This window comes from Elephas maximus, chromosome 11 (assembly GCF_024166365.1).
Source record: "Elephas maximus indicus isolate mEleMax1 chromosome 11, mEleMax1 primary haplotype, whole genome shotgun sequence".
NCBI classification, from domain to species: domain Eukaryota; kingdom Metazoa; phylum Chordata; class Mammalia; order Proboscidea; family Elephantidae; genus Elephas; species Elephas maximus.
This window is the reverse complement of record NC_064829.1, coordinates 88,400,499-88,422,191: the sequence shown is the minus strand read 5'-3', so window position 1 is coordinate 88,422,191 and position 21,693 is coordinate 88,400,499. Positions and strand designations below refer to the sequence as shown.

The following is a 21,693-nucleotide window of genomic DNA, read 5'->3' as shown; positions in this document are numbered from 1 at the left end:
AAGCATAACGACAATTGTGAGAGTGGTGCAGGACTGGGCAATGTTTGGTTCTATTGTACATAGGTTTGTTATGATTCAGCGTCAACAGCATCCAACAACAACAAAAACAACATGTGGGTAAAATTGCAAAGTAGAGAATGCAAGACTCAAGTATGTGGCATGGTACCTCCCAGCACTGACTAATTTTTTTTACTTGAGTTACCAGGCCTTCCAAGCCGGACTGGTTTTAGGTAATATCCCTAATTGTTATAAAAACAGGTTCCAAATAGACAGGCAAACAAAACATGTCCATGTTAGGAGTAGCATCTGAGCACCCAGTGACCTCAGTAATGAACAAAAATGCAGCATACTAAAGGGTCACTACTTCATTTTGTTCTATCGAACATAGGGTTGCTACAAGTGGGAACCTATTTGACGGCACCTAACAACAACAACCTTTTGTACAGGAGTCCTGGTGGCGCAGTGCCCTAGCAGAGCACTCAGCTTCTAATCGAAGGTCACCAATCCAAATCCACCAGCCACTCCACAGGAGAAAGACGTGGCAGTGTGTGTCTGTAAAGACGACAGCCTTGGAAATCCTACGGGGCAGTTCCACTCTGCCGTATAGGTTCACAATGAGTGGGAATCAACTCAACGGCAATGGACAATTTTTGTACCTTCTAAAATTAGAATAATGTTTTTTTTTGTCCTTATTTTTTGGTAGCACAGTGTTTAAATATTAGTAGCATTTAAAAATAGTTCAGAAATATGATGTTCGACACCACAATATTATAAAAACTCAATATATTTCAGGCATGGCAGGTCAATTTATAAGAGAAACGATAATCCTGGATATATTTATGGCAATAACACAATCACATGTAAAGAGGATTAAGGTGTATAATTGCTAAATACAATGAATAAAACAAATTTTTATTAATACTAATACATGTTTAAAATATACACAAATGCTAGGTTAAAAAATAGTAATTTACAATTCATTACTCCACAGTGTTATATTGGAAAATGTGATGAGTAAATATGTTATGACAGATAGGCTTAATTAAGCAACTCAACCATAAAACTAAATAAATCGAAGAAATAGTGAACGAAAATGACAGACTGAAAAGAAGATCTAAATAAAGCAGAGATAAACTATGGTCCTGAATGGGAAGCTTCAATTTTGTAAATATCTCCATAAACTAAATGTAAGTGTCACTAAGCAATGTAACATAATCAAATGCTAACATTACAAATTTCCTCTGCTGGGGAAAAAGAAGAGAAATAAATGAAATCACTTTTAATAGGATGATTAACTTTACCAGGTATTGAAAAAATGCAATTAAAATTTGGCTTTAGTCAATAATCTGATGATAAAATCTAGAGTATAGAACACAGAGTCTAGAAAACGTTGCAAACTATTTTATATGTAGAAGAAGGCAGATAAATATATAGAGAGATAAAACTAGCTCTATGTATTTGTATATAAAATAGAGACAGATATTTATATGCATGAAATATATTAAGAACAGCATATGAGTAAAAAGGGAATTTAAAAATCAGATGGGAAAGAAAAGTTTAGTCAATACACAGTAGTAAAACATTTGCAGTTATTTATAAAAATAGAACTCAATTTCTACTGCATGCCATTTAGACAAATCAATACATTTATATACTAATATATAAATATAAAAATTAAAATCTAACAGATAAGCCATATAGAAGTATATTTCTTTAAAACATGGCTTGTGATAAGTACTTCATAAGCAATACACAAAACAGAACCATACAGTAATTTAAGATCACTGTAGTATGTAAAAAATTAAAAAATTTTATAAGATGAAAGGCACTGAAGAATAAAAATATAAAGGTGAAGGACAGAACAAGTAACATCATTTTCCATAAGAACTATGGGAAAAAGGAGGCTATTGATAATCATCTAAGTGCCCATCCTAATCAGTGACTGAACAAGCATGTTTTCTAACTTCGAAAAATATATATATATAAGCATTTCTCAAAATAAACTCATAAATATAAAAATACTTTTTCACAGAAATTGTCATGCAAATACAAAATAGATACCACTTATATTTAAAAATTATATGTTTCCAAAAATTATATTACATTAAATTATATATATACATAGTATTTAAAATTCTGCCAAATGTTTAACTCATGTTCCCACCCTCACTTTGCATAACAAATACATGGAAATTTCTCATTACCTTCATGGACAAACACAAAATGAATTAATTATAATTTCTCAGTTTGAAACTTTTTTTAGTGGCTAAGAGTAGGATTCTTCTGGATTTTAAGATATTATTAGGTAAAAACTTAAAGTTTTATTAGCCACATTTTATTAAATGCCACTTTTTAAAACCACCTAAAATTTAGATGTTTCCCAGAAAAGTCAAAGTAGGATTCATCAAACAAGAACTGTCTTCAGTTTTGTAATAGTATTTCCTTGCTTAAGGTCCCTTAGTGGTGAAAGAGGTTTGTAGTCGACTGCTAACTTAAAGTTTTACATTTTGAACTCCTCAGTGATAATGCAGAAGAGAGTCCTGGGGATTTACTTCCGTTACAATTACAGCCAAGAAAACTCTGTAGAACAATTCTACTGTTTAACACATGGGTTTGCCACTCATTGGAATCAACTCGACAGCAACTAACAACAACGCATGCATATAGATTTGTTCAAAATTTAACCATCACATGCCTGTCATAAACCTGGAATGTAAGTTTTCTGAAATGTTTATTTCCAAACTGCGCTGAGGCATGGTAGCAACGGTCATACAAAGTGTGTCCAGGCATAGTACCATCAGAAACTGACGCACCACTGGCTCATATGGTACCTGATATATTTGTGTGTTTCCACCCTGTGTTGATATGGGCTAGCAAAACACAGCCACACTGCATATTTCCAGGTATATTACCATCTGTTATGGATTATATTGTGTCCTATAAAGGTTGAAATCCTAGTTCCTGTGCTGGTGACTGTGACCTTGTTTGGAAACAGGGTTTTTCTCTTAAGATATTATCAATTAACCAGGTCATACTGGAGTAGGGTGGGTCCTAATCCCTTGTGAGTGGTGTCTTATAAAAGGGGAGACAGACATGAAACGGACTCACACACAGTGGGAATGACAGACATCATATGAATATACATCTGTAAGATAAGGAACACCAACAGACACCGAGGGCTACCAGAATCTAGGAGAGAGGCATGAGCAGTTCCTCTCTCAGAAGGAATCAACACGGCCGATACCCCGATTTCGACTTATTGTCTCCAGAACTATGAGACAATAAACTTGCCTTTAAAGCCATCCACTTAGTGGCATCTTGTTATGGCAGCCCTTGAAAACTAAGACATCAACATATACTTATCTACTGGGACCGTATCTCACTCACCTGTCTCATTAATATCTAGTTTATGGGAAATATGGGCAGGGGGGAGGATGAGCAGTAAAACAGCCTCAGAGAGATACAAAAAGACAAATCTAGAATGTTGAAAATTTTAGGGACAAAAAACCAAAAAAACACCAAACCTGTTGTCATTGAGTTGATTCTGACTCATAGCGACCCTCTAGGACAGAGTAGGGCTGCTCCATAGAGTTTCCAAGGAGCACCTGGTGGATTTGAACTGCTAACCTTTTGTTTAGCAGCCATAGCACTTACCCACTAGGCCACCAGGGTTTCCTTAGGGACAAAAGATTCAGTAAATTCAAATAAAAAAGAGGAAGGTAATGCCTGTAAGTTACTTAGGGACACAACCACTGCAATGCAGTGAATTGCTTTAATACGGCCCTTCTAGCCATGGTCTTGTGACTCCCACAAAATGATTGGGTGGGACTATGCCAATAAGGTGCTTGTGGTGCACCAAGGGAATTGCACATTTTTTCTAATGCAAATAAGGTGCTTGCAACACTTATAATGGTGGGCCATACAAATAAGGTGCATGGAACCCCTGTATGGGATTGGTCAGTATAAAAATAGTGATGGCAGCATCTGACCTCCTGTAACTTCACAAGCGGGTAGAAGAACCAAGATCAACAGCCCAAGGCTCATTCCTATGAGGCAGAGGTCAGACATGCCACCTGTTCTCCGCCATTTTTACCAATTCTGATACAACCATCCCTCCCACGGCACTCTCTACTTCTGTGCTGGGTTTGATAATTCATTGCAGTGGCCACACTGAACTCATAGACAATATTCACGATTATGGGGTTTATTAGGAAACTAACAGGTTACATTTCAGGTTCAGGAATGGGCAGAACACAGTGCTTCCATCAGGACAGTCTCTTCTCAGCTGTGCCTGCAGGCACGACTCTCTCTGGCCCCTCGGCCTCTGCTCTGCTTGAGTGTTACAAAGTTCTTTTAGCTATTCCCATAGGTGCCCAAGGAAACCCTGGTGGCATAGTGGTTAAGCAGTACAGCTGCTAACTAAAAAGTCAGCAGTTCGAATTCACCAGGTGCTCATTGGAAACTCTATGGGGCAGTTCTACTCTATTCTATAGGGTCGCTATGAGTCAAAATCGACTCAATGCCAACAGGTTTGTTTTTTTTTTTATAGGTGCCCAAGGGCAACCCACTCTGCCACTAAGCTCAAAGGCACTCAGCTCTAGCTCTGTGGGTCAGCGAACCTAGCTCCACTAAGCACCCAGAGGCACCCTACTCTGCCAGCAAGCTTCCTGCCTAAAGGCACTCAGCTTTCTTACTCTGGGCTGAGAAGCCCACCACCCTATCTCTGCCACAACTTCTCGCTTTCTTCAGTGTTACAGCTTTCTCTCTCTTGGTCTCCTGGCTCCAGGAGCTTCTCAGTACAAGGATCGTAGGTCCAAAGGATGTGCTCCACTCTTGGTTCTTCTTCCTTAGATCCTCTCTGCTCTAGAATTGGCTCTTTTAAGCCTAGCAGGATAGCAAAACTGACCAACTGGGCCACAATTTCCTTAGTTGCATAGTCCCACCCATCACTTGGGTGGGAGTTACAAGACCATGGCAAGAAACGCCACACAAAAGCTATCCATCGCACCTGTTTTGTCATCCTGCTAAAGAGAGCCAATCCCAGAGGCTAGGAAGGGACCTCACCACCATCAAGAACAGCCAGGTGTGAAGCATGTCCTTTGGACCCGGGGTCCCTGCGCTAAGAACTTCCTAGACCCAGGAGACAGAGAGAGCTGTTAAAACTGAAGATGGCATGCAATAGCAGGGGCACGGACCAGCAGGCTAAGATTGCTGACCCACGGAACAAGAGAGATGAGTGCCTTCAGGTAGGAGGCTTCCTGGCAGAGTGGAGTATCTCTGGGCACTTACTGGTGGAGCTAAAGAGCTTTGTAACACTTGCCCTAGCAGGATAGAAGCTAGGCCAAGAGTTGAGAGGCCTGCCTGTAGGGATGGCCAAGAAGCTGTCCTGATCAAACAACTATCTTGAGTTGTGCCTGATCCTGAATTGTAACCTGTTATTTCCCTAACAACCCCCACAAACCTGAGTATGGTCTATGAGTTCTGTGTGGCCACTGCAATGAATTATCAAGCCCAGTAGACAAGTAAAATGTGCCATGGGAGGGATAGCTGGTGTTGGAAATGGTAAAAAGGTTGGAGAGTAATAGAGGTATGTCTGACCTCCACCTCATAGGAATCAGCCTTGGGCTGATGCTGATCTTTATTCTCCTCTCTTCCTGAAGTGAGAGGAGGTCTACTTCCTTGCCATTTTTACAACCACTATAAGTCACACACATACATTTTAGAACTTGTTATAAATTGGATTGTGCCCCTCCAAAATATGTGTTGGAACCCTAACCCCTATACGTGTTGACGGATTCCTATTTGGGAATAGGGTTTTCCATGTTAATGAGGCCCTATCAGTGTAGGGTGTATCCTAAACCTAATCACCGCTGAGTTATAAAAACAGAGGATTAGATACAGAAGCAAGCACAAATGTGGGAAGATACATGCCGTGTGAGTATTACCAAGGAAAACTGGATCTGCAGAAGCTGAAAGAGACAAGGATCTTCTCCCAGAGGCAACAGAAAGAGCCTTGCCCCAGATCTGGTGCTCTGATTTTGCATTTCTAGCCTCCTGTGAGAAAATAAATTTCTGTCCTTTAAAGCCATCCAATTGTGGTATTTCTGTTACAGCAGCACTAGGAAACTAAGACAGAACCTGACTGCACTGAATCTGCCTAAAAGAACACATACATTCTTGGCACAGTAATAACATACTTTTGACACTTCAAGTATTTTTGCTGGGCAGTTATTAAGTTTCGAAAGAGTCCTACAGTTGGAAGTGGACTCTGAGAGATTATGCATTAAGAGACAAGATGTCATGATTATATGTAAAACAAGTCAATAATGTGCACAGAAACAGACAAAACAACGATGGTCACAACATGATCAATAATGATGCAACATTGGGGAAAGGCTCATGGGGCTTCATAGCAGTGCTTTCCAATTGTGTATATATTTGCAAACACCTATTACAAGAAGCAGAGTATGTTCTTGTATCAATAGGTTTGTATTTTAAGAAGGATGGATTAAAAGGGGAAGAAGGAATCTTTTGGTCTCAGGGGTTTAAGTATGTATCAAATTGTACACTTGACTATTGCTGGACTTCAAGGCACAGGGATCTTTTGTAGGGTCTGGGGAAATGCTTCCCCTCAGCAGGGGGAAAGACATGCCTTGGGAACAAGGGAAAAAATTCATGCTGTTCCCAGAAACACTAGAGTTGCCACAACTGTAGTTAATTAAGGTAACCTCTGGTCTCACAAAAATTTCAGGCATACAGGTCACAAATCAACACCAAAATCCCCTGCACTCTTTCCTAGGAGATCATGGTCAGTAAGGCATATTAGGCCAAACCTCAGTGACAGCTACTTTGCCATCATACTGTGTCCTCTGAGGCAGAGAGTTGTAGCACCCACAACAGTTGCTGTCTTGTCAGTTCTGACTCTTGGGGACTGTGTGTATCAGAGTAGAACTGTGCTCCATAGGGTTTTCAAGGCTCAATTTTTGGAAGTAGATTGCCAGGCCTTTCTTCTGTGGTACTGCTGGGTAAATTTGAACCTCCAACCTTTCAGCCAGCAGCTGAATACATTAAATGTTTGTACCACCCAGGGACTCCTCCCCTTCACAGTTGTTGTTGGGTGCCATCAAGTCAATTCTGACTCATGGTGACCCTATGTGTCAGAGTAGAACTGCCCAGTGGTTTTTCTAGGTGGTAATTCTTACAGGAGCAGATTGTCAGGTCTTTCTCCTGCAGAGCGGCTGTATGAGTTCAAACTGCTAAACTTTTGATTAGCAGCCAAGTATTTAACCATTGCCCCAGACTAAATCTGTTGTAAAGCAACTACATGCCATGAACAGTCAGTTGATGATGGGTTAAACAATAAGCCCTTTATTATTGCATAAACTAAAGGAATGTGATGTAGGTAATTATCATTGGCTGACTTGGGAGGCTAGAAAAATCCATCGTGAATGTCACATGAGACCAATGTCATGAAGAAGGTAAACCTTCTCTGCTGGCTGCCAGCAGAGCCCACACAGGTTCCTCCTGGCCAAAACTGGTTGCGGTCTATGACCTAAACAGTCAGAGAACAGAACGAAGCGCCCCTAAACTCTCAAACTATCCATGATTTACTCCAGGGAATGGGAGAAGTCAGCACAGACACGCCTTGCCTGAGTTGGTTGGGATGCCTGATGCATACTGTGCGGGCCTGCCAGGTGGTATACATGAGATGGCTTCTCTCACAGAAACTGGAGGTGACATCATTCTGGCAGGGAAATAAGCAACATAGCTCCTGACAGCTTCACAAAAGCCTGGAAGCCTGGGTAATTTCACCACTCTGGAATTCTGAAGTTTGAGCTTCAAATTTAGGCAGATGGTTCCCTCATAAAGCCGCTCTTGTTGTTGCTAGGTGCTACTCAGTTGATTCTAACTCACAGTGATCCCAGGTGACAGAGAAGAGCTGTCCCACAGGGTTTTCTAGGCTGTGATCTTTACAGGAGCAGACCACCAGGTCTTTCTCTTATGGAGCTGCTGGGTGGATTTGAATTGCTAACCTTCTGATTAGCAGCCAAGCACCTGACCATTGTACCACCATGGCTCCTTAAAGCCTCTCTAGGGATGTCATATTCAATACAGACAGAACATTCTTTGCAGGTCTAAGCCCTTTCTCCTGTATGGACATTCTGGTGGTAAAGGTGTTCATTCATTGATCTCATGATACCTTTCTCTGGTGCAGAATTTTCAGAATTGACTGAGGCTGGAGTTCTGGCTAGAGGATTTGTCATAAATCCATACTCAAGTGTGAATTCTCCAATGTTTACTAAGGCCAGAATGTTGGCTAAATGATTTCCCACACTCACTGTACTTACAAGGCCTTTCTCCAGTGTGAACTCTCTTGTGCACATTAAGCTGGGAGCGACTGCTGAAGAATTTCCCACATTCACTGCACTCATAAGGTCTTTCTCCAGCGTGAATTCTCTTGCGTACGATAAGGTGGGAGCTTCTGCTGTAGGCTTTTCCACATATGTTGCACGTATAAGGCCTTTCTCCAGTATGAACTCTTTGGTGAAGAAAGAGTCTGGAACTATGGCTAAATGATTTTCCACATTCGGCACACTGATAAGGTTTTGATCCCGTGTGAAGTCTCTGGTGATCGGTGAGGCCGGAACGTTGCCTAAAGGTTTTCCCACGTTTGGTGCACTCATAAGGCCTTTCTCCAGTGTGAATTCTCCAGTGTTTAATGAGGATTGAGCTTTCGCTAAAGGACTTCCCACATTTTCCACATTCATAAGGTTTTGCTCGTGTGACGTTTCTGGTGTTGCATGAGGTTAACTTTGTGGGTGAAGGCTTTTCCACATTCAGTGCACTCAAAAGGGCTTTCTACAGTGTGAACTCTCCAGTGTCTGCTAAGGGAGGAGTGGTGGCTAAAGGATTTCTCACATTCACGACACTTATACAGCCTTTCTCCAGTATGGTTGCTCTGGGGGTGATCAGGTACGTGTTTGTGGCTTGAAGCTTTCCCATATTCTCTCCACTTGTAATGACCATTTCCACTGTGAAAGGCCTTCCCATACTTGGTGCTACTGTGTGGCTTCTCACTGTTGGGTATGACCTGGTGCTGGAGAAGTCTAGAGGAGACTTTGGAGTCTGTCTCAACCTCCCCATGGGTGAAGGGCTGTTCTGATACTTGGAATCTGTAGCTCTTCACAAACAAGGCTCCGTTCACATCCCTTCTGAAAGATCTCTCTCCACTATGATGCTTCTGGTGCTGGGGAACATTTGTACTGAGCCAGAAGCCTCTCATGCACTCCCTATCCAAGTACAGCTTCTGCCCAGGGTTTATTGCTTTGTGCTTAGCCAGATGCAAAATGTCATTTAAGACTGAAACACATCTCTCACAGGTGTGAGTCTTCTCGGTGCACGAGCTTGCTTGTGGAGTCCTGACCTCTGACACTCCTTCCACAGAAACTTTCTGCTCAGAAAATGCCTCCTCCTCCTCTGATCCATGGCAACAATCTGAAAGCAGAGAAATGATGAAATGCATGTTGACATCGGTAGGATGGGGATGTATCACCCAAAATGTCTGTCAGACACAAAGAGGAAATAGTCCATGGGATTGTTCTGAGGATGAGGGATCTGAAGCTCTGTTCAGAAAGGGGCTTCTTGCTATACTAGTTATTTAATGATCACAGAATGGGGGAGGCCTCATCAGATAAGAAGAGGATAAAGGGGTACAGCACGGGGAGGACAGGCAGGGTCTCCATCTCACTCCTCTGCCATCAGCCTTCAAAAAGAGAAGGCTTCTGGCTCAGTACAAATGTTCCCCAGCACCAGAAGCATCATAGTGGAGAGAGATCTTTCAGAAGGGATGTGGACGGGGCCTTGTTTGTGAAGAGCTACAGATTCCAAGTATCAGGACAGCCCTTCACCCATCGGGAGGGTGAGACGGACTCCAAAGTCTCCTCTAGACTTCTCCAGTACGTGTCTGCTGGTGACACGTACCGCTGTGCAGAAGGTTGGCTGTTTCCAACCAGAAAAATCTTGAATTGATTAGCTGGCATTTTAGAATTATTTAAGGACGTGTACACACGTTATGATACATCACGCTTGCATCAATATTGTAGAACATTGCGCAGGGAGTAGTAGAGAGGAGCAGGTAGCAGATGGCTAGAAAGGCGGGACAGCCAGAGGCTGGAAGTCACAGTTCAAATGACAAGAAAGCAAAGTGTCAAGTATGGGGAAGAAAAAGTTGAAACGAGGTGTGGCCAGTGGCATTTGCACCAATGGTGGTGGACACAGGACAAATTTCTGGTGTGATTTAAACACAGCCCTGCTGTCATGCACTCCCCCAGCAGTGGCTCAGTAGGGCCAGGCCTCCTCTAGACCATCTTGCCATGCCCATTCTGAGAGGCAATTGGGACTGTCCCTGAAGCCCGTCTTCATGATGGGACTTGTATGATGCAAATCCTAAGGGAAAGACAGGACAGTTGAGTGGACACCACAGTCCCAGAGAAAATCAGCACACAACAGACCACGGGAGAGAAAATTAATACTAGGAAAAAAAAAAAAAACTTGAAAGAAAGCCATGTAAAAACAGTCCTTGGTCCTTACAAGTAGGATATGATAATGCACGCAATTACTGACACAGAAAAGCAAGAAGAAATGTCGGCTAGGGGAAGGGGGCAGAGCTTGGGGCACAGAGGTGGTATGGATGTGGACACATCACTCAGTCAGGGAGAGGGGAGGACAAGCAGGGTGGGATCCACTGGGCTTCCAGACTCCTCCCTGCACACTCTCGGGCAGCAAGTGGTGGGGCTGCTCAGGGACTGCATTGCTCAGGGCAGTGCACAGGGCTCAGGCCTGGACTCCATAGCACCCATGCCAGGAAAGGGGGGAAGAGATAGCAGAGGCCATGGTCTGGTTGTGGAAGGACAGAGCTGTCTTTGGGGAGAAGAGCAAACGCAGAAACCAACTTGGGACACTGGGGTCACTGTGATGATCTTACCCAGGGAGTCTATGATTATAAAGTTCTCCAGCATCACATCTCGGTACAGTAGCCTCTGAGCCTCATCAAGAAGCTCCCGCTCCTCCTGAGAGAAGTTAATGGCCACATCCTCAAAGATGACACAGCCCTGCCATGATGGGGACAACAGTTCATTCCATGGTTAGTTTGTCTCCTATGACTCCACATATCTCCCACATATCAATCTCCTATTCACCTTCCTCCCCAGCCCCCAGCTCAGAGGCGATGCCAGGTGTTGGTGCCGCTGATGCCCACTCTCCCCTTGTGATCCCACCGATCACTGTGTCAGTCTGCAGTACCAAGAGGCAGGTGGGCACACAGATGAGGTCTAAGCTGAGCCACGTACACAGCCTCTTAACAGGCAGTTACCTGGGGTTTCCCAGATTGTGTCTCCCAGACACTACCAAATATGGGCTCATCCTTCACCCTCAGGTCCCCAACACAGGGCAGGTCCCCAACACAAAGCCCTAGGGCCATCAGTTCATGCTTCTCTCCATGGCATACCTCTCTTTGTCCCATAGCCTCTCCCACTCTGCACTCCCAGTCTCCTCCCCTCCTTGCCCCACACCAGAGCAACTCCCTGATTTCCCCACATGTTTACAGCAAATGACATCCACAGAAAACTTGTCACATTCCAACAGGATCCAGATCTACCCCAGACCTCTGATTGTCTCCACTACTGGGGCACCCCTGAGTCCTGCTGTGAAGGCCTCCCTGTCTGCCTCTGTTTCTGTCTTTAAACTCAGTCCACCAGACACACCTGATGATCGAGGATACCCACAGTCCTCTTCCACTTGCACTGCATTTCCTCCCTCCACCTAAGCCTTCTTCAAAGGCAGACCCTAGTGGTTCTCTATCTCAAACCTAGTGAGTCTACAATTGACCATTTGTGCCCCTAAGCTAATCTACCAGCTTAACTGAAACATCAGATATCACCAACAGTCACCACAAAATCTTGGTGAGTCCACAGAGCAGTGACTAAGTTCCATTTGCAAACCTACTGTCATCTTGTCTCAATAATTTCTATGTCTCCACATCTGTCTCAATACTCACTCCTTGGAAGTCTTGGCCACCTGCCAGATCATTCTCTCTTCCTCTTTCCATGGCAAGTTCTCTCCCTCAACTGTGTTTATGATGCACATCACCCCAAGCAGGGATCCAAGCAAGAAACCCAGTTCTCTTCCCCATTGCCTGCTTCCTACCCAGCTATTAAGATAATCATCATGACCAGGGTCCCCACTACTAAACGTGACCCCCAGCTCCACCCTGGTTCACTTGCTGTCTGCCACCTTTTAGAAATGTGTCCATCTTGAAATCCTCCCCCAAATTTCAGATCTATGTGTCCAGCTGCCCACTTTACATTTCCGCTCATTTGTTCCCTGAAACATCTCAGACTCTTAATATGGATAAAAGAAAACTCCCGAAATCAGCGTTGAAAATTACGCCTACTACTAAGACCTCACCTAAGTCAAGGACTTTCTATCCTTCCAGCTGTTAAAATCTTAGAATTATCCCTGACTTCTTTTTCTACCTTTCTCTCTGTCTAACCCCAAATCAGAAAATCAGGGCAGGCCTACCTAAAAGACGGATACAAAAATCCAACCCACTTCTCCCACTCCACAGCTATCACACTGGCCCAGCCATCATCAATACACACCTGGACTACTGTAGGTTCTCCATGCTGTAGCCACAAGGAGCCTGATGAGACCTGGGTCAGATCGTCTCCTTCCCTGCTCCAACCCTCCCACTACTCCCATGAGCTGCAGTACAGATGCCTAATTTCTCAGGTGTGTTCAGGGTCCCCAGACTAGACGGCTAGAAGAGTGGGAGGTAAAGGGCCCCACACAGGGCACCACAATCCCAGAGAACATATGGGTAGGGTCAGGATCAGTGAGGCCCAGGAACACCCTCCACTCACCTGTGTAGGGTCCATTAAGTGTTTCTGCAGCCATGGGAAGCCATGGGAAGTGGGAGATGTGAGAGAAAGGTGACCATGGGCTCTGGCCTTCCTGCCCCTCTGTCCAGCCCTGGAGCCAGGTGACCTCGGGATCACTGCATTATCTCTGGTCCTCAGTCCTCAGTGGTGTTCTTAAGCAGCTCTGTGACCTTCGAAAAAGACTCAATCTCCCTGTGATTCACCATTACCATCCCCTTTCCAAAGTGTTCTTCTTTTGAGCAGCTTTTTTATCATCTCCCTCTAGTTCACAACCCTCCTCAGTCTGCCATCCAGACGCGATTCCTAACACTCCCTGTTCACTGCAGACACACAACGGACCCCAGGTTTCTCTGTAGCTCTGGCTAAGTCGCACCGCCAGCCTTTACCCTGCCGATCCGTCTGCCAGAGGCTCTCTCCCACCACCTCATCACACTAAACCCGTTGCAGTCCAGGCGATTCCGACTCACAGAGACCCTACAGGGCAGAGTAGAACTGCTCCATAGGGTTTCCAAGGAGCGCCTGGTGGATTCATACTGCCGACCTCTTGTTAGCCGCCTCACCACGAGCGCCCCCTTGTGCAGGACCAGGGCCTTGCCTGCAGAGAATTGAGCAGGCGGCCCATGCGGGTTCGAACACTGGGAGATGTGGGTCAGGACCAGGAGGACGGGTCCCTCACCTGAGTCGGATCCCTCAATACGGCGGTCGCCACGGAGCCGGTGGGCGGAGCGGGGCCAGGCGCGGCGGTCGACGTGCGGGGATCCGGAACGGCGCTCACGACGGTAACGATGAGGAGTCTCAGACCCGCCTCTGTGTCGTCGGGATACTGCCTCCCCGCGCGGCTTCCGGGTCACATCACTACTGTGCCGAACCCGCACTGCTTACACACGATCATACAACTTCACCTCACAGACGGCCAGAAAGAGGACTCCAGAAGTCCCGGCCGTAGGTGGTGCGTATGAGCCGAACTGCCCGTTCCTGGGTTCCCATTGGCTCAAGCTGCTGCCCCTCCTGGCACAGAAGTCTGGGTAATGTAGTTCGGGCATCTCCACTTCGACTCCCCAGAACAAAGGCGAAAGGGCATCGCATGGGGCCCTGGAAAGTGGCCCCCCAGAACAGGAGAGGGGCTTCAAGATTTACTAAAGGGCCACAGACAGAATTCTGGATAGTGTTGGCTGCATTTGATCACCAGTGTTTAGAGACATCATTTCAGACTCCATGAAGCTCATCATGCTCCTGGAGGCTAAAAATATTATTTTAGATGCCTCCCAAGGCTACAGGTCCAAATACACATATCATTCTGAGATGGGCCACTGCTAGACGGCGACCGTGTAGGGCTAAACTAAACACCCTGACTTCCTCATTCCGGCTTTGAAAAAAAAAATCGATTAAGGGGATGGGGGCGAATACTTGACGAAACCAGTCTTAGGTGTCTGCGGAGGCACAGAATAGCACACACGAGTGCAAAGAACCTCAACTTGTCCTTCCCGTAACCTGTCACAGAGAAGTCCCCCACATGGGGGGGCTGGGAGGAGCCAGGCTGCCATTTTTCCTCTACCTTGACCGTTCTGAGAGGCCTGGATCCCAGTAAGGCCGCACCGACCGGACAACGCGGTTGTCACTATAGAGACTGCCCACCAATCATGGTAGTACACGTTCTTGAACACACCCAGAGGGGGAACCTCCTACTCTCTTTTCCTCCCTGTATAAACCCTTGTGTCTGTCAATGGGAGAGCCACCTTGGCAACCCAAGTTTTGGTGGTGTGCTCCTTTGCTTGGCGATTCTTTCTCTTTCACCTGACCGGTGTCTTAGTGTCGCGTGGAGTGAGACGTGGAGACCCAGTAACATTTTGGCGAGCCAGCCAGGAGCCAAACACTTGGTGTTCCGGGTGCACAGGTCCCAACCCGACAAGGATCTCAGCAGCTGACAACCACTTGTTCTGTCTGGGCGCCTCTTCAGACTCTGGGCGGATGCACTCCGAACCCAAAGGCAACTCCAGAGAGGGAGGGAAGAAACTACGGTCATCAAGTAAGCGCTATTTCTGGTGGATTCCAATCCTGGCAGGTCCATAAGGTGGTCTGTGGTAGATAAGACTAGACCCCTGCCATCTGGTGGGCACTCCTCTGAGTTGAGGGAGCGTCCTTCTGTCTGAGCATATCTGGAGCCAGTGTTCTTTTGTTTGTCTGTCTTTGTGCCAGTGTGAAGCAATAAAAAACATGGATAATACTAAAAGCATTCCTAAGTGTTCACCGTTAGGGTGTATTTTAAAGAATTGGGATAAATTTGGCTATGATCCCATGAAAAAGAAAAAACTAATTTTCTTATGTAAAACTTCTTGGCCCCAGCATCGTCTAGGGGACCAAGGAAAGTGGTCTGTGAAGAGATCACTGAACCACAACACCATCCTTCAGCTAGATTTATATTGCACAAGAAATGGTTAGAGGGATGAAAAACATTATGTAGAAGCTTTCATGTCATTATGTAATGATGAGGAAACTCAGAAGGCATGTAAAATTTGTGTTCAACAGGAAAAGAAAGTGTCCACCGCGTCACCACCAGTGCTAGAAATCTTACGTAGAAGCTGACCGGGCTCACAGACTGTGGCTGCTCCAGAATTACTGGAACAGAAATTAACTACATAAGGCTGAGTACTCTAAAAGATTACTAGGGTGTTTTATGGGAATTTTGCCGATGTTTTAAGTTCCTACTTTCTGGATATAAGAAACCACTTTCCTCCTTAATCATCTAACCAATGTGTTTGGATACTGTAACTCTCAAATTAGAAATTCCTGTTGGTAAACTTACAAAGTTGTAAATACCATAACCAGAGAAGTGTCTGAAAATTGAGGTATGATTTTACAAAATAAAATGGCATTAGATTTCTTGTTAGTCTCCCAAGAAACAGTTTGTGCCTTAATAGATAAATGTTGCTGTGCTTATATTAATACACAGTTTGAGGTTTTGTAGAATGTAGTTGCTGTTGAGGCACATGAAAAATAATTACTGCTGCTTATGTATAAGCAGGAAACCTTGGTAGTGGTTTAGTGCTACGGCTGCTAACCTAAGGATTAGCAGTTCGAATCCGCCAGCCGCTCCTTGGAAACTGTATGAGGCAGTTCTACTCTGTCCTGTAGGGTCCCTATGAGTCAGAATCGACCCGATGGCACTGGGTTATGTATAAACAAGTACCTCCTGAGATTTGTTCCTTGGTTCAAAGTCCTTAGCGTCATGGTTTCGTTGGTTATTTCAGACAATTGACTTAATGTTGTTGTTAGTGTTTCTGCTATGCCTCCTGGTTTTCTATATGGTGCCTGGGATCTTAAAACCAGATGGTGCCCGCCCAATTATCATCACTGAATGTTTTTGATAAAAGATTCCATAACAAGATCATGATCCAAAGGAGAGGATGACAAAAGAGTTGTAATTCTCCTGGAATTCAGATTTCTGGCTTTCATGGAGGTTGGGTTAATTCACACAGGCCATTGCCTTTGGGTGTCCTTTTGAGCCTCAAGCTTTGAGAAAAAAAAAAAAAAAAAAAACTGGTTCCTAAAACCACTTTTGAGTCAAACAATGGTCCAGATAAACCAGTAATGCTATTTTACTCTAAGCGTTTTGCTTTTTTGAAGAATTCAGTCTGTTTGGCAAACTGACTCAGACTGGGAGCTATGTTTAGGGTAAATCAGTAATTATTTTAATTAGTCTTTAAGACAGTGTGCATGAAATACCTATCTAATGTTTGTAATCAAACTGTCACCCTCTTGCTATATACAAAATTATGAATCTTGGAGAAACCAGGTTCTCAGAGGAGATTGACCTCATCCCGTGAGTCAGCCTTTTGGGAAACCAAGTAGTTCCTCCAAAGTGACTTTGCCACTGGGTTTTTCTGGGTAAAGGAATATGTGAAGACACCCTAAAACTGAGGCACTTCGCCTAACTAAAATGGCTGTCACAAAGCCTGGCTCAGACTTCAATTTGCTTTAGGCCCACTTCTGCTTCTGAGAAAGTGACCCATGACTATTAATAGGTAAGCCAGGGAGGGGCAGCTTGCCCTTGGGAAGAGCACTTACTATAATTTAAATATATTAACTGAAGACCTCCAACAGGAGGGGTCCATCCTGTATTATCCTGCTAATCATGTATTCCCTAATGGAAACTTGGTTGCCACATAGTAAATTTTTCTGTTCCCTCTAGATAAACTTTGTGTGCTGTGATGTATCCACCTATACTAGTTTAGATGATCCCTTTCAACTGACAGTGAGTTTATGTGGGAAATCTCTTGTTTAAATTCCTGGTGAATGCACTTTGGGGACTTTAGGATTACCTTTAGATATTCATAGTAATGATGCTAGTAAATATTAGGGAAGGTAATGTTAAATTGTTAGACATTGTAAAATGAGAGTCAGAAGAAAACCCATTGGTCCATCACTCAAGGTGGGGTTGGTCATTTCTAAGGGCGTTAATTCCTACTTACGGTATAGTTGAACTGGATAAATCTTTAATAAATTTATCAATCATTGTGGAACAAATAGCAGACGAAAGTGCTAATGGGATGGATACAAAACAGGGATCTCTGACCTCATTAGCCAAGATGCAGTGAGATAACAGAATAACTGTAGACTTTTTATGATTCCAAGAAGGTGGAGCCTGTGCTGTAACAAATACCTCTTGTTGCATTTGAATAAGTAACACAGGAGAAATAGAACAGGATATACATAGACTCAGACAGCAAGCTACTTGGTTACACACTATAATACCAGATTTCTTTGGTTGGTTACCATCAGGAATAAGTACATGGGTTAGATCACTATTGAAACGAATAGTAATATTGTTAGTCTGCATCCTGATAGTATTAGGTATAATAAAACTTATCTTATGTTGTCTTACACATGTAGGAGGCAAAAGAAATCCTCAGGCTAAAATGTTGATGTACATTGAGTCTGCTCATTTCTGCAATGTGATTGATGAGAACATGAATTTTATTTAAGATTTTGGGTGGAAAACTAGCTCAGTGAGATTAAAGAGCCTGCCATGCCTACCATCTAGGAGCCCAACTAAGTCCAGGTACTCATCAGGTATCTAATCAAAAAGAGGGAGTGGTTTAAGAGATAAAATTGGAGCCATTATTCCCTGTCCTTGACTATAAAGAATGTGATCCAGTGGGAGCTGGACTCAAAAAGACTCATCCAGACACATCAACTGGGCTCTCAGGTATAATAACAATAGCTTGAAAAATATTGTAATACACAGAGAAAACAAAAATCCTCATAACTGGATGAACAAGCCACATCATGATAAATGGAGAAGAGATTGAAGTTTTCAATGCTTTCATTTTACTTGGAGCCACAATCAACACCCATGGAAGGAACAGTCAAGAAATCAAAAGACGCATTGCATTGGGCAAATATGCTGCAAAAGAACTCTATAGAAAAGCAAAGATGTCACCTTGAAGACTAAGGTGAGCCCGACCCAAGCCATGGCATTTTCAATTGCATCACATGTATGTGAAAACTGTACAATACATAAGGAAGACAGAAGAAGAATTGATGCCTTTGAACTGTGGTGTTGGTGAAGAATATCGAATATACCATGGACTGCCAAAAGGACAAACCAATGTGTCTTGGAAGAAGTACAACCAGAATGTTCCTTAGGAGCAAGGATGGCAAGACTGTGTCTTACATACTTTGGACATGTTGTTAGGAGAGATCAGTCCCTGGAGAAGGACATCATGCTTGGTAAACTACAGGGTCAATGAAAAAGAGGAAGCTCCTCAGTGCGATGGATTGATGCAGTGGCTGCAACAACAGGCTCAAACATAACAAGAATTGTAAGGATGGCGCAGGACCAGGCAGTGTTTTGTTCTGTTGTACATAGGGTAGCTATGAGTTGGAAGGACTCAACAGCACCTAACAACTGATGATGTTAATATATTCTGAAGTTTCTGTAATGTTTCTTGGACTCGGGCAAACGTGGCACTGGTAGCATGCTTGTCCATTTCCCACTTTTGCCTCTTTGAACAATAAAATGCCGAGTAAAATCTTTCTTTTTGGTTTATTATAACTTTATGGTGATTTAACCCTAGGACATGTACAAGAAAGTTCCCTAGGGGAAACCTCTGAATTTCTGATATTTGCAGATAGATGTTGTCCACCTCCTTTTGCATATTTGTAATCTCATTACTTGTATGGCGCCAAATAGGTCCCTGTGTGGTGTAGGCTGTTCATTCTTGGCTACTAAACGAACGGTCATCGGTTGGAACTCACCCTCTGTGGCATGGGAGAAGAAAAGCTTGGCAATCTACTTCAATAAAGATTACAGCCAAGAATGTTTTATGGAGCTCACATGTACTCGGACACACATGGGGCACCAAGCAGTGTCTGAAAGGCTGTTGGTGTGTCCGGAAGACTTGTGAAGCAGGGATTTAACCTACAATACAGGGATTTAACCTGCAATATCCAAGTGTATTGGCTCTGCAGAGGGTGAGGAGAGAAAGAGTTTTATATACCCCTTCATATATAAAGAGACATTTATAGCAAAGAAATGGCTCACGGGGTTTTTAGAGGCTTTAAGTTCTAAGTGTTTGAGTCAGGGAAGAAAATTCTTCTGATTCACATAGCCACAGGGGCTGGCAAACCCAAGATTGGCAGGCCAGAGAGCAGTGCTGCCACAGGCTGTAAAGATCAATGGTCGGCAGGCAAGATGCTGGCAAGCTGCTAGCCCAAGTCCCAAGAACCAGAGGCCAGATGAATGGGAGCCAGCTGCAAGATTCGGAACAAGGAGAAGTCCCAGTAAGGCAAGCAGGGAGGAAGTAAGTGGAAGAGGGTGGGGAGATGAAGGTGAGCTGCCACAGATCCCGCCCTTTCTGGTACTGCTCAGCCGATTCCATCATGGGGATGATCACATATCAAAGTTCAACAGATAAGTGATCACAACATTATACAACTGCCAAAACAATGAGAATAATGGCCCAGCCAAGTTGACACACAGTCTTAACCATCACAGTCCACCCCATGTCAACTTGGCACCTGTACACATCTCCCCAAACCATACATAATCTCTGAATAAAGACAATTACAAAGCCATACTTGTGTCTAATGTGATACAACTAACACGAGTACAACCAAAAATGCACTAGCCCCATTGATATATTTTATTAGTGAAGAAGACAAAAATATGTGATGCACACATACAAAGCAGAAATACTTATAACAATTACAGACCTCATTTCTGCAACTGATCATGTGGCCATAACTGGTATTTAGAACTACCTTCTTCCACCACCCATTCCATATTCCCTTTGCCCTCAGCAGGCACCTCAGCTGGTTGTGGTTCTTTGCCTGGTGGGGTGACCCCAACCTTCATTCCTGAAGGATCTGAGCCATTAGTGGTTATGTCGGAATTGGGTTGCTGTAGTTTTCCATTGACTTTAATCACAGGGCACGGTAGTACTAAGAGAGGCCCTAAGGGATCTCCTGCATTCCAGACAGACTCTTCTTTACTTCCATTAGGTAATATCAATCCGATTTCCTCTTGGTAATCAGGATCAATTACAACAGTCAGTATGGTAGCTCCTTTCTTTGCCTGTTGGTCCAGAGCCATCAGAAGCCTGGTGGCCAAGGTTCCAGTTCAGTGGAATCAGTGATGTGTCTCCAGGTGGGAGCATTCCTCCCTTTGGAACTAAGACCTCTAGACCTGCAGAGCATAAGGACCTGGGGACAGGAAGCAAAAATCTTTTGAGTGAGTCAGTAGGGGTAATAGTGAATGGTGCCACTCCCATTTCCACCCCTTGATTCCTGGATCCATGAATCCTGGCTATCTGAAAAACAGCATCATATATTGGACGCTGGTTTAGAGCACATACAGTCTCCTGAAGAACATTGCTCCAACCCTGCAAGGTATTACCAACTAGCTGGTGCTGTAATCATTTCTTCAGGAGGACAGTCCATCTTTCCTTCAAGCCAGCTGCTTCAGGATGATGGGGAACATGGTAAGACCAGTGAATTCCATGAGCATGGGCCCACTGCCACACTTCATTTGTTGTGAAGTGAGTACCTTGATTTGAAGCGATGCTGTGTGTAATACCATGATGGTGGATAAGGCATTCTGTAAGTCCACAAATGGTAGTTTTGGCAGAAGCATGTTGTGCAGGGAAGGCAAATCCATACCCAGGGTAAGTGTTTTTTCCAGTAAGAACAAAATGCTGCCCTTTGCATGATGGAAGTGGTCCAGTGTAATCAACCTGCCACCAGGTTGCTGGCAAATCACCTAGAGGGATGGTACCCTGTCGGGGACTTGATGTCAGTCTCCGCTGCTGGCAGATTGGGCGCTCAGCACTGGCTGTATCCAAGTTGGCCTTGGTGAGTGGAAGTCTATGTTGCTGGACCCATGATTAACCTCCATCCCTGCCACGATGACCACTTTGTTCATGAGCTCGATTGAGCAAAGATGACAATAACTGGGAAAAGAACACATCATCCTATCCACTTGATTGTTAAAATCCTCCTCTGGCGAGGTCACCCGTTGGTGAGCATTCACATGAGACACAAATATCTTCATTTCTTTGGCCCATTCAGAGAGATCTGTCTACATACCTGTTCCCATAAGTCCTTGTCTTCAATTTTCCAATCATGTTCCTTCCAAGTCCCTGAACATCCAACCAAACCATTGGCCACAGCCCATGAACCAGTATACAATTGCACATCTGGCCATTTCTTCTTCCAAGCAAAGTGAACAACCAGGTGCACTGCTCGAAGTTCTGCC

The 21,693-nt window shown here is 44.2% G+C and overlaps 1 protein-coding gene across 1 annotated transcript; it reads right to left on the bottom strand.

Moving 5' to 3' along the window:
• Window positions 1-8,680: 8,680 nt before the first annotated feature.
• Window positions 8,681-13,866, bottom strand: LOC126085058 (zinc finger protein interacting with ribonucleoprotein K-like). Its single transcript, XM_049900006.1, has 3 exons — window positions 12,921-13,866; window positions 10,985-11,111; window positions 8,681-9,495 (listed from the first exon to the last, which is right to left on the bottom strand). The coding sequence occupies exons 1-3, from the start codon at window positions 12,933-12,935 to the stop codon at window positions 8,765-8,767; spliced, it is 873 nt and encodes a 290-aa protein (XP_049755963.1). The 5' UTR covers window positions 12,936-13,866; the 3' UTR covers window positions 8,681-8,764.
• Between the last annotated feature and the right edge of the window lie 7,827 nt (window positions 13,867-21,693).

Bases quoted from the DNA above. Each gene is read 5' to 3' on its own strand.
- LOC126085058 (XM_049900006.1), bottom strand. The intron at 9,496-10,984 runs GTAAGATCATCA...CTCTGCTTTCAG, and splicing joins TATAATCATAGACTCCCTGG to ATTGTTGCCATGGATCAGAG.